Raw genomic sequence first — 12,206 nt, 5'->3', positions numbered from 1 at the left:
AAGAAAAAAATCTGCGGAAGTTTACAAAGGGCTTTGTCTTCATTTTACTGCCACAATATTTTTTCGTCGCTGCCAATGCCGAAAAATGCCATTGTTCATTAATTGTAAGTTCACCAATCCAACCATGGCTGAGAGAATACTTCTCGTACATAACGCAATAAATATTAGTACTTTTAATTGAAAAATCGCGAAGAAAATGGTCAAAATACCGCAGTGTTACAGTGAATCCCCATTCGTAGCCATGCGCTACGACGATGAGCGTCCCAACCGTGACGTCACGCCGCTTAAAAAGTGGGCGGGGAAGGAAGGGAGCGGAGGGGAGATGTTGGCCACACGGCGAGACATGGGTAGGGGTGGGGAATGGCGGGTCTAGTTCTTATATGGTCTAATTCACGATAAACACGTTTGACAATAACAATAATACTGATTTGAAATAAAAGCGACACAGGAAAGAATTAGGAATTAGCGAATTAATATTTCTTTTGGAAGTCTGTATAGCTTTTGAAGCGTTTAAATTGTACAGGGTAATCCCATAGTGTCTTTGTAAGCGGGTTACGTACGTGAAAAGGAGTCCTGACGTTTCACAGGTTGTGACTTAATGAACTCGTGTATTTTGGGTATTTTATGAGCGCGTCTCATTTCTGCAATGGGAAAGAGTTTGCGTTGCAACGATCATTTGCGTTGGTTTTGAAGCAACACGCAGATTTATATACTCCCGGGCATTGTATGCAGCGCTAACTTCTGGACTGCACGATATGCACAAAAACATGACAAACGTAAAGTCGGTGGAGGTTTAAAAATAATATTTCGCATGTGTTGCTGGTTGTTGCAAGCATTTAACGTTGTTCTCGAATCAGTGGAAGCTCAATCACCACCAATATATAATATTTAAGCGAATATATGTCGTGTTCGCAACCATGATAGTTGTTAGATGTTATTATTTTGCCATATAATTCGCTCACACATGGATCTGCCTGGCAACCTGTTGATGTACAGTTCACCCTGAATAAAACTCGAGAACGGAAAGCTGGCAGCCACGGTGAGTATAATGAACATTATGGTGATATAATATTTTCTTCGACTGTTGACTGGATTATTCTAAAAATTGTTCTTGTCTTGAGGAGAATAGTAAGGTTTCATGACCCAATTCATTTCGGTGTACGCAATTGTCCAGTTGACAGCTCTACCAAGACATTGGCTTCGTATCTTTTTTAGCCGTTGTATAAATGTACATTTTGAAGAAGGATTTGGTTCTTTCCCGGCGAATGCTGTTGATGAAATCTTCTCGGGAAATCAGCCGGGTGATGATGGCCATTGCTGCCAACGTTTCGATGGCCTTCTCTGCCATCGTCTTCAGGGCGAAGGGTCAGGGATTCGCCCTGAAGACGATGGCAGAGAAGGCCATCGAAACGTTGGCAGCAATGGCCATCATCACCCGGCTGATTTCCCGAGAAGATTTCATCAATGTACATTTTGTTTCACTCGCGTCCGTAATGAGTTGCTGATATTTTTCCGTTTTTTTTTATTTAGCCGTGTCGAGCAAACCGGAATTACCCCCGAAGATCGCAGCAAGATGCTTAAAGATGATCTGGCTCGTCTCTGCAGACTATGCCTCAATCCAGGCGATTGGACCATCGACGTATTCAATCCTCGAGGAACTAATGGATTTCTCGTTTGGAGTATCATGGGTGAACTCGTCGAAATTCAGGTAAGAAGTGCGCCATTGAATATGAAAGCATACCTGTAACTCTAATTTGTGAGGTGTGGATGTTCTAGTATTTGAACTGGTCGGTTTTCTTAAATGTGGGGAAGTACCTAGGGTAATGTAAAATGTGAGAAAAGTGCCATGGAAGTGTAATAAAACATGGGAAGAAAGTATCGCGAAATCTTGGATGAGGATGGATTCTCGATGTGCTTACCTAGGCAACGGTGTGGCTACTGCAAACACATTACGATGACATGTCGCTGTTTACAATAGTTTGTAAGGTATTTTACTCACTCAACACCAGGGGCGCAGCTAGGAATTAAGGCTAGGCGAGTTTTAAAGTGCAACTATTGACCCGGGATGTGTCCCACATAGCACAAAATATCTTCTAGATGTCTACAAAATATGTAGAATGTCGTCAGCTAATGTCTGGAAAATATCTTGTAATATCTTCTAGACATCTTCTAGATATTTTGTAGGTATCTGAATGTCCGCTTTTCTGATATCTACAAGATATCTTTGAGGAGACATTTTCTTGGCATTCATATTCAAATTGGATCCATTGGGAAAATACAGGATAAATGAATAAAATATAATATTTTTCAGTATAACAAAAGTTTTTTTTCTACTGCCCACATAGCAAATAACGCTCTCAGAGACGTCTCACTATGGTCTCGAATTTCGCAAATGTTTCAGAGATGTAGTCGTGAGACGTTCAGGAATCTAAAAAAAACTCATTTAAACGCCATCAGTGCTTTCCATATATATTTTTTTGTGCAATTATGCAGTTTTGATTATTAAAATCACGACATTTAATTCAGATTTCTTATTTTCAAAAGGTCATCCATCACAAAATTTGTCGCTAAAAATGATCGAGATAAGTAGGCCATAACTGTATAATTTGCATTCAATTATTTTTTTGCCTTAATTTTAAAACACACCACAGTACAAACTCTCATAAGACATCTCAGAGACTTATATGAGACCTCCTGTGAGACATCTCAGAGACAATTTTTTTGGACACAGTGGCATCTCAGAGAAGTCTCAGAGATGTCTCTGAAGCTCTCAGAATGTCTACGAGACGTAACATGCTATATTCGAGACTTCGAAGGAAACTACCCTATTTATAGGATTCTTGAGCATATACAGTAAAACCTCTTTACATCATAATGGAGGGGACCAAAATTTGGGCAATTTGATGTATGGACGTTCACTTTGGAGAGGTTTCAGTGATGGGCACCATTTTTTCATATCCTTTGGAAATGAAATGCACTATTCACTCTTTTAAACCATTATATTTTTGCGTTAAAAAAATTCATGAATGCAGTAGAGAACATATATTTATTACTGTATATGTCTGAATATAGTCCCCCCTTTTTTTCCAAAAATTCCCGTGATAAAAGTTAAGGGGCTATATTCAAAGCCATTTTTTTTATTTTTCCTGAAACTCAAGCCTCAAAATTATGGGGGTGGGGGGACTATATTCAGAGGGGGACTACATTCGGAGGAATACGGTATTTAATGATAACACAGAGGGAGCGCTATCGCGTGATTTTTACCATGATTTGAGAGAAAATGATTGTATTATTGAGCTGTTTAACCCTTTCGAGACGGCGGAGTTTTCGTCTTAGCATGACTGCTGTACTGAGCCCCAAGAGACTCTTCTTTCTCGTGGTATGGAGCATTTTTGGAGGGCATATGTTAAGAAGGGTATCGCTGAACCTTTTTCGGCCCCTCCACGCAGGGGCTTCGCATTATCTCGGACTCCAAGAGTAGTTGTGCTCCCTCCTTTCCGGGTTTACGACCATACCTGCGGCATTGGTTCGCGGTCAACTTATGTATTGCTTATATGTATTTAGCAAATGGATAATTGTTGCTTGCACGTAAATTATAGACTTTGTATTGAATTTTTCATTTTTATCTGAGCATTGTCAAGTTTTTAACAAAGTTCTAAGGCCATTATTAACGCATTTAATGCAGCAACAATTCCCATGTTGATGTTTATACATAACTTGAGATATAAGTTAATATTTGTCGTAGAATTTTGTTTAAAAATTGTAAACGCTGCTCAAAAAACAAATAATTGAATTCTTAGTGTATATTTCTTGAGAAATGAACTAATATTTATTTCGAAAATTGTCTGTATAAACAATTGAATGACCGCTGTCTCGTACTGCTGAGAGGGGTTATAAAAGACGAAGGGTCCGGGTACCTGCTCCCGGATTCCGAGGGTTAATCCTAAACCCCGAAGCGTTGGGTCCCGAGACAAAGACGTCGTAAACCCACGACCATCCTAAAAGGGGGGTAGCTAGAAAACGTATATATACGGCTTTCGATCTCCTGGCTGGGAAAATCTCACACGTATATATACGGCCGTCGTCTCCCGGGTCAGGAAACGTCCATACGTATATGTACGTGTGTAGTAGGGAAAAGGTTAATACAGTGTACGGTTGGGCTCATTGTTGTTGCTTCATCCATTTAGTCACACACATAATGGAAGGGAAGCGTCACCATAGTTCGCACACCTTTATAGCCAATCGAGAGGCCTTTTCATGGACCGTAGGCTCCTTTCCTGCGTTCTCGGATCTAAAAATATTTCATCACTTCTCTAAAAGTTGGTAACATCAATTTGTTTAACTCCAACGAGGCGCCTAATAAGGGACAAGTCGTCTCACTACGCTTCCTTTATCACCTTCTACCATCTTCTGATTTATACAGTAGATTCCGTTTAATGGGTCCACCGGTTACTTGGGGCAGCCGCTTAATTGGGGCAGATCTTGAAGAACAGAACCCAATAGAGGAATATCCCAGAGTATTCTCCGCTTAATTGGGACAGAATGCCGCTTTATTGGGCCATGAGTCGGCGACGTAGACTCTATACTCGTGACGAAATTAAAAGTTTTTGTTTTCAGAATACTATTTTTTATATTTTCCTCCTTTGATTTACTCTTATTTTTCACAAATGTTCCTATTATTGCCCTATTTTGAAAGTTCTTATTGTTACATTATCCGCAAGAGGATTAGACTTTTCTTTAATAGGACTTAGTGAAAGACATTAATTCAGCGTCGCCCGAGGCTGTGAAAAATATTTTTAACTAAATTCTTATAATTCTTAAAAATGACAATAAATTAACTAAACTCGCTGATTTATTAATCAAATTTATAGTTTAAAAAACTTATGTTACATTGTAAACATTATTTAGTCTTCTTTCTACAGTTAAAAAGTATTTTATGCCCGTATACAAGAGAGTTCGCCTAATCGGGGCAGCCGCTTAATTGGGGGTCAAAGTGCACAAGTCCCAATGCAGTGAGTCCTCGTTCTACGTCAACCCGTTTAACGTCATTTCGCGATAACGTCACAAAAATTTTAAGACCGTCATTCGTTTATCGCACCTTCGCCTCGCGATAACGTCAAGGCTTTTAAATTTCGCGTGAGAAAAAAAAGTGAAGCGGCGGGCGTTGCAGGTTATTCGTTTTTTCGGCGGTAATACAGTCATTCTAAACGAAGTGTAAAACGGTGTGTTTATTGTTAATTGCGATTACGGTTTTAGCAAATTTTCTGCAAACTGAATTCTTAGGTAGGTGCGCAAGGTTTTACTTGACATAATGGTTTTCAGGAACCTAAAAAGTGATTTCAAGGAATTTTTCCAAGTAGAACTCGGAGTTTTTGTTGCCACTTTTTTCGCCGTGTTCACAATAATTTTGGTTCCTTTAAGGGCCCCCGCGCACTGGCAACTTTTACAAATCAACTATTTAGTTGCGTAGAGGAAGTCCCATGAAACACACGGCAGAATTGCGGCAACTAAAAAGTCGTGGGGCCACAGTCAATTCCGTGTGTTTCATTTGAACATCCACAGCAACTAAATAGTTGCTTTGAAAAGTTGCCAGTGCGCGGGGGCCCTAACTGCGACGATGTTTCAGCGATGATGATGCCCAGGCGACGCTCGCCCGGGCGACCACCATAGCGAAGCCGAAAAGCAAATGCGGGAAGATACAAAAAATGGAGAAGGATTTACATCAGTGCTGCTATTGTCGTCGATGAAGACAGCAACTCGTATTTATGCCATAGTCTGGCATTCCCATCGTAAAAAATGCCCCAGATATGATACGCTAAAATTTTTTCGCGTAGGAATTGTGAGGTTTAGTAGCCGATATTCACTTTTTACATTGTTTCATATGGGACATTATGTTTCGATTAACGTCATTTCGTTTATCGTCACATTTTTCAGGAACGGTAAGTGACGTAAAACGAGGACTCACTGTATGTCCCAATAAACCGGAATCTACTGTATTATCAAAGATGAACGCCCTCCTAGCATCATGCTCGGGATGAATTTTGCTGCATTCGAGGCGTGGGAAGGGGAGAAGCGAGTGGGGAAGGGAAGGGATCAGCCTGCGACTCTTGTATCTGCGACGCTGCGTGGGCGTTGGAATATTTTCTTCGCGGACATGGACTCTAATTTGGTATTTTGTGGCTAAACGGTGGCAGATACGTCAAAATGCACGAAATTTTTTTACTGGAAGGGCAGTAACTTGGCAAAATCTATAGGAAATGACCATAAAATACCATATTTTTCGAATTTTGACCCTCCCCCCCTAAATTGCATTTGAGCTAGGGTCGGGGATTCACCCAGAGGTCTCAAATTTTTAAGGCCTTATTTTTGATCGGTCCCACAACTTTTTTTCATTGGGCCAGATGGATTTGAAAAAAAATGGATTTTTTCCGATCCGCCTTAGTATACAGTATGATACAGTGTACGGTTGGGCTTATTGTTGTTTTTTTCAATTGCCTTTTCAGTGCAGTCCCCACGACGGCTTACCCTCTCGGATATGTGGAGCGTGCATGGAGAAACTGGCCGACTTCAAGACATTCAAGAAAACGTGCATCATATCACGCATCAAGCTGCTGCAGTTGCAGATGAACGTTGGGCTGATTGTGAGTGCATGTCACACACAATCACACAAACAACACTTACTCCGTGGGTTATACTCCGGGAGAATATGCTCAAAACTGAGCGATGGAACTGCGATGGAACGCTTATCCCGTCCAGGTGGCAGTTCCATCGCTCAGTTTTGAGCATATTCTCCCGGAGTATAACCCACGGAGTAAGTGTTGTTTGTGTGGTTGTGTGTGTGTGTGTTTCTTAACTTGAGCAACCTTAGCAAGGCCCCCCAAAACCCTCGCGAAGGTTCCTTCGTAGTTAAGCGAGTGATTGGTTTCGACGTGAGCAGCCTTAGCGAGGTCCCACAAAACCCTCGCGAAGGTTTCTACACTGTTGATCGTGTGTTAGTGAAGGGTCTCCGGTTGAGAGGCTGGGGTTGGTCACTGCTGCGAATTTTCCCCTTCCAGCATACCACACAGTGTTTTGTTTATACCTGTGACGAGGTCCCTTGTTACGGCCATTGGAGTGTTTCTTTCCCCATTTGACCTTGAGGCCGTAGAGCTCAACTTTTTATCTACCCGTCGAGACTTCGTCCGGATTTGACGTCCTCCTCTGTATTATTACCAGTGGCGACTGGTGGTTATAATTAGAGCGCGGAAAAAAGTCTCCAAATTTTCAAAAAAAGTCGCCTAAAAAGTCATTAATATTTTTGAAAAAGTCTCTTTAAAAGTCTGAGTTATTTCCATGAGAAAGTGGCTGAATTTAACTGAATTGATGGAGAAAAGAGGGTCGAGATGCGGATTCATGGGTATACGAATTATTTTATGGACTTTTAAGACAGGAGATCACCATAATTTACAAAATATTTTTTAAATTCTGAATAACACTTTCTTTGATGATCAGCAATAGGGTGGTTTCCTATTATTTTTTTATTGCCTAAATCGAAAGATTATTACTCCTGGAGTATGTATTTCACGCTTTTAGATTTTTAAATGACAATAACCTATTTTTCGCGATTAAATGAAAAGTGAAAAATCTCAAGCTCGTGAAAACGCGACGCTTAAGTAGGAATGATGGGAAAAAGTCCGTGCGACGCATTTCTGGTTCCCCCTCCCGCCTTGTGAGGTGAAATTGATGGAGGCTCTGAGCGCTGATAGGATGCAGGATGCTAGCGGGTAGCTGAGTACCTTGCTGGCTGGTAGCGCTTGGCTTAAAAAAGGTTTATTAATACCTTATCAAACGAAGAAAACTTTCCGACCTTAGCCAATTTTAATAAGTGATAAATAAGACTAGTTTCCCTTAGCTCTGCGCCTCGTGCATGCATTGGTAATCTCAGACGATGTATAACTCCTATCCTCTCGTGTAGAAACTAGGTCCCTGTGACGTCACGTGGAGTGGAATCGCATGGGCGCCAATCTGGCCTTTTTCAAATGAGGATAAAATTTGACCCTTGCCATTCGTCAAAACCGGTATTTCAAAAACCAAATAATTTGTGTATTATGAATACACTAATGGTGGGTTACGAATCGCAATCAATGCCTTTCGTTTTCTTTGATGAAGGAAACTACCCTATTTGCCATAAACACTTGCGGCTTGTTCACCCTTTACACATTCAAGTTTCTTCATGTGTAAACCAAAACACAGTACTATTCCACAAACTTTTAATTTTAGCTGTCAACTAGTTTCGAAGTTTACACCGTCATTATCAAGACTGACTGAGCTCAGTCAGTCTTGAAAATGACGGTGACTCAAAGTGAATGAAAATACGTTTTTTTTCCTTTATTTTATATCTTGCAATTAATAAATAAAATCTGTTATCCATAACCTGTAATTTGACTTTAATTTCCCTATTTCAAAATGAAGATAGATATTGATCAGCTAAAAAAATTACAGGGGTGTAATGACGGTGTAAACGTCGAAACTAGTTGACAGCTAAAAGTTTGTGGAATAGTACTGTGTTTTGTTTCACCATGAATACTTCATCGTTCCACCAAGTAACGCCCAAATCAGTTGGTTTTATTCAAGTTTCTTGTTCACATCCATTATTGTCGACACCAAATCACTGAGGCTCAGGATGGAAGAGTCAATATATTCGATTTTTTGCAAAGATTTTTACAGCATTTACTATGTAAAAGTATTTAGAAACTCATACCTTTTCGTAGAGTCTTGGCAAGTAAGTTTTCTGAAGAGAACTCTCAGATGGAACTGTCCTTCGATTTTTCCATAAACGCTGTGAATAGAGGGTGTTTTGATTTGTGAGTAGCAATGTTCAATGCCACAAATAGGATTCCCTACCTTTTTCCCGAATTTTTTTTCCGAATCCATTTTTCCCGAATAACCTTTTTCCCGAAAGCTTTTTTCCCGAAACCCTTTTCTCCGAAACATTTTTTACCGAACACCTTATTTCCCGATTGTATAAAAAACAAGCTATTTATCGTAAAATTCAACAAGTGGGACTCCAAGTCCCTTACAATGACCCAACAGATAGAACCCTCAAAACGACAGTTCATATGATGGCAGCTTTAGCGTTTGTTCCAGTTAAAGACGTTGAAACAACTTTCGAGCTACAAAAGCAGGTTATGCAACAACAAATAATGCATCTGAAGGTTGGAATAACCGCTTTAGGTTACCAGTCGGGAAAAACCAACCGGAAGTCTAAAAAGAAATGGTACGACATGTACGAGAGGCTGAAATCGGTTGTAGAAGAATATGAAGATTACAAGAACGATAGGAATTTTCTTGAATTTCTTAGAGCTATCGCGCACAATATAATTTTCTAAAAAAATTATGTATCTTGTGTATGAATATATTTGGTTATGAAAAATATGAACTCATTTTTATACAATCCGGAAATAAGGTGTTCGGTAAAAAATGTTTCGGAGAAAAGGGTTTCGGGAAAAAAGCTTTCGGGAAAGAGGACGCGTTACGATTCGGGAAAAAATTCTTTCGGGAAATAGGTCGTCGGAATAAACGATTCGGGAAAACGGTCGGGTACCCACAAATAGCTCGCACAAGTCCAAAGCATACTCATCGCCGGTGGCTGCAAACGATAGTTGGCTCTGTCGTAAACTCTGCAAGATCAATGTCTCCTTTAATTTCACTTGAGATAGATGCGATGAGCTGTCAATGTGCTGTTTCACATGTGACTTTTTGTCCGATGATATCTTGAAAAATAGTGAGAAAGATAAATTATTATGAGAATTACTTTTAAAGTTAATTATTCAGCATAGCTCAAAATAAGGTCTTTGTATTTTTATAAAGAATTATAATTAAAAACACTCACTATGTACAGTAAAAGATTTATCTAACAATTTTGACTTATTTGGGAATGCTAAAAAATTCTTAAGATAATAATTATAATAATTGAAGTCATCAGATTTAAAAGTTGTATTGATACTCACGGTTTTTTCACAAGCATTGCAGTAAATACTGGTGCTCAGTACTTGCATAGTGAAGCATATTTAGTCAGCTTGGCTTCTGAAGACGCCTGTCCTTTCACCTTGTATATTTTCTTGGGCTGGGCTGCACAAACGAGCGGACGATGGTCTTGCGACGCTTGGGGACCTCAGCAAATGACTGAAACTTTACGCGAATTACTCAAATACGAGTCTTGAGAAGTCTAAGAAACACTAAACTAAGCAATAAAAATGACTTTGCAACGTTGTACGAATTTTTGTTTCATTGCTGTCTCCCAGACCGCACATCACTAGTAGTGTATCAAATATTTCACATCAATGGTTAAGGGCTAAATAATCCATTGAGCTGGCGCTTAATAGGAATAAAACGTGTTTAACCCTTTTGCCGCTAACGATGAGAATATTCGGCAGGACGTTCTTTACCCGGGAGACTAAAGCCGAATACAGCACACTCCCGAATATCCGGCTGCGCTTTATCCGTGTTGCAGATTATCCGTGCATTTGTTTCACTCTCGCTTAATATTTTCCACAATCTCTATCATCATCATCATCACTGGTCAACAATCCTAGGATTGGTTTGACGCAGCTCTCCACTCTATTCTCCTATCAGCTAATCTTTTCACACTGATACGTATTTCTTCTCTTTCACATCTCTCTTCACTTGTTCCATATATTTTGTTCGAGGTCTTCCTTTTCCGTTCTTGCCTTCCACTTGCCCTTCGACGATTGCCTTCATCAGGCCATCATGTCTCAAGATGTGGCCCATAAGGTTGTTCCGTCTTCTTAATAAGGTTTTCATGAGGCTTCTCTTCTCTCCCACTCTTCTTAGGACTTCCTCGTTACTAATCTCTATAAAAAAAAATTAAACAAGACACAAAATCATTGGCATTACTTCATTGATACTAGGGTACACCAGGCTTTTTATTTCTGTTAGAATCCCCTTCGTAAAACGGAAGGGATTGCACCCTAGCTGCATTCATGGGAGCACTGTGTTCCTGTTTTCCAAGCCTCAGTGCACGACCGCGCTCCGTGATCACGGATACACAACCCGCAGCAGTTGCAACCCGGGCAACTTGTGTGAGATGCAACTACATGGCGTGGTGCCTGACAGTGTAGTTTCTGACGTCAAGCAGTTGTTTTTAAGCATTCGTGCTGACTACTTTTCTATACCCGTGATCACACAGTCGCGGTTGCGTGGTTTTCGAAACCAGGCCTTACTTGGAGCATTAATAACACGAGTAAAACCGTGTAATCGCCGCCAAAAAGTTCGCGAACTGGCGAAGAAAGCTCTCATTGAGTCTGGGAATCAATCTATAATACCAGAATAACTGCGTAAATAATATAATATTTTTTCTTTAACATAAATTATGACCATTACAAGACATGTAAGTGTATGTTTGGGTTATCCGTGTTTTCCAAATATTCGTTCCATTTCTCCCCATCACTAGCCCACTAGGATAATCGAGTGTGTACTGTACTTTAGTTATAGGGAATCATTTTTATAAGCTTTCAAGGTATGTAATGTTATTATTATTATTTGTGCATACTTTCAGATCAAGGAACCATTTGATGATGATGTGATGCTGTTTGATGTAGATGAGACTGATGGGCAGAAATTGAGTGAAAGCGTTCCGAGTGAGGTGAGTGGTGCTTTTTGTTGCGTTCATCCCTATTCATCGGGAAATAGATTCACTTAGGGTGTCCGGCAACTGGGGAAATCTGGAATTGTGGATGAATTTTTCATCCCTGCGGTATGAGGAATGAGTTATCCTATTTACCCGTAGAAGCCACACGCCTTTTACCTGGAAATGGCAGTGAGAAAAATGCAGCTCACAAGAATCCTACAAATTTTAATGTGATCCTCGTTCTATTTTCCCTCAAATTCTTATCGTTTATTTCTCCAGATTTTAGCGTTAGAACCAGGAAACCTTCAGAGGTATTAAATTTCTAACATTACCCTTAGTGAAAAAACTGTTTAAAAAAAACTGTTGAAATTTTCAACAGTTATTTGGGACCACTGTTGAATCCAACAGTAACTGTTGAAACTGAACAGTAACTGTTGAAACTCAACAGTAACCATAGAAAATCCAACAGTGACTAATGAAACCCAACAGTGACTGCTGAAGTCTAACAGTAATTGTTGAAATCCAACAAAAACTGTGGAAAATCCAACACTTACTGTTAAAATCCAACAGTAACTGT

General features: G+C 39.9%; 1 protein-coding gene across 3 annotated transcripts in view; it reads left to right on the top strand.

The window, feature by feature from the left end:
• The first annotated feature begins 758 nt into the window (after window positions 1-758).
• LOC124170303 (oocyte zinc finger protein XlCOF6-like) overlaps window positions 759-12,206 on the top strand; it is a 33,706-nt gene continuing 22,258 nt past the window's right edge. Inside the window, exons 1-4 of one of the 3 annotated variants that reach the window (XM_046549015.1) lie at window positions 759-1,039; window positions 1,531-1,708; window positions 6,504-6,641; window positions 11,558-11,644. In XM_046549015.1, the coding sequence (XP_046404971.1) occupies window positions 1,574-1,708; window positions 6,504-6,641; window positions 11,558-11,644 (360 nt within the window). In that variant the 5' untranslated portion in view covers window positions 759-1,039; window positions 1,531-1,573. The remainder of the gene's footprint in view (window positions 1,040-1,530; window positions 1,709-6,503; window positions 6,642-11,557; window positions 11,645-12,206) is intronic. The other 2 variants (XM_046549017.1, XM_046549016.1) reach the window with 2 other exon arrangements.

Source organism: Ischnura elegans, chromosome 13, assembly GCF_921293095.1.
Source record: "Ischnura elegans chromosome 13, ioIscEleg1.1, whole genome shotgun sequence".
Classification (NCBI taxonomy): Eukaryota; Metazoa; Arthropoda; class Insecta; order Odonata; family Coenagrionidae; genus Ischnura; species Ischnura elegans.
The sequence above is the reverse complement of the archived record's forward strand: the minus strand, read 5'-3'. Positions and strand labels throughout refer to the sequence as shown.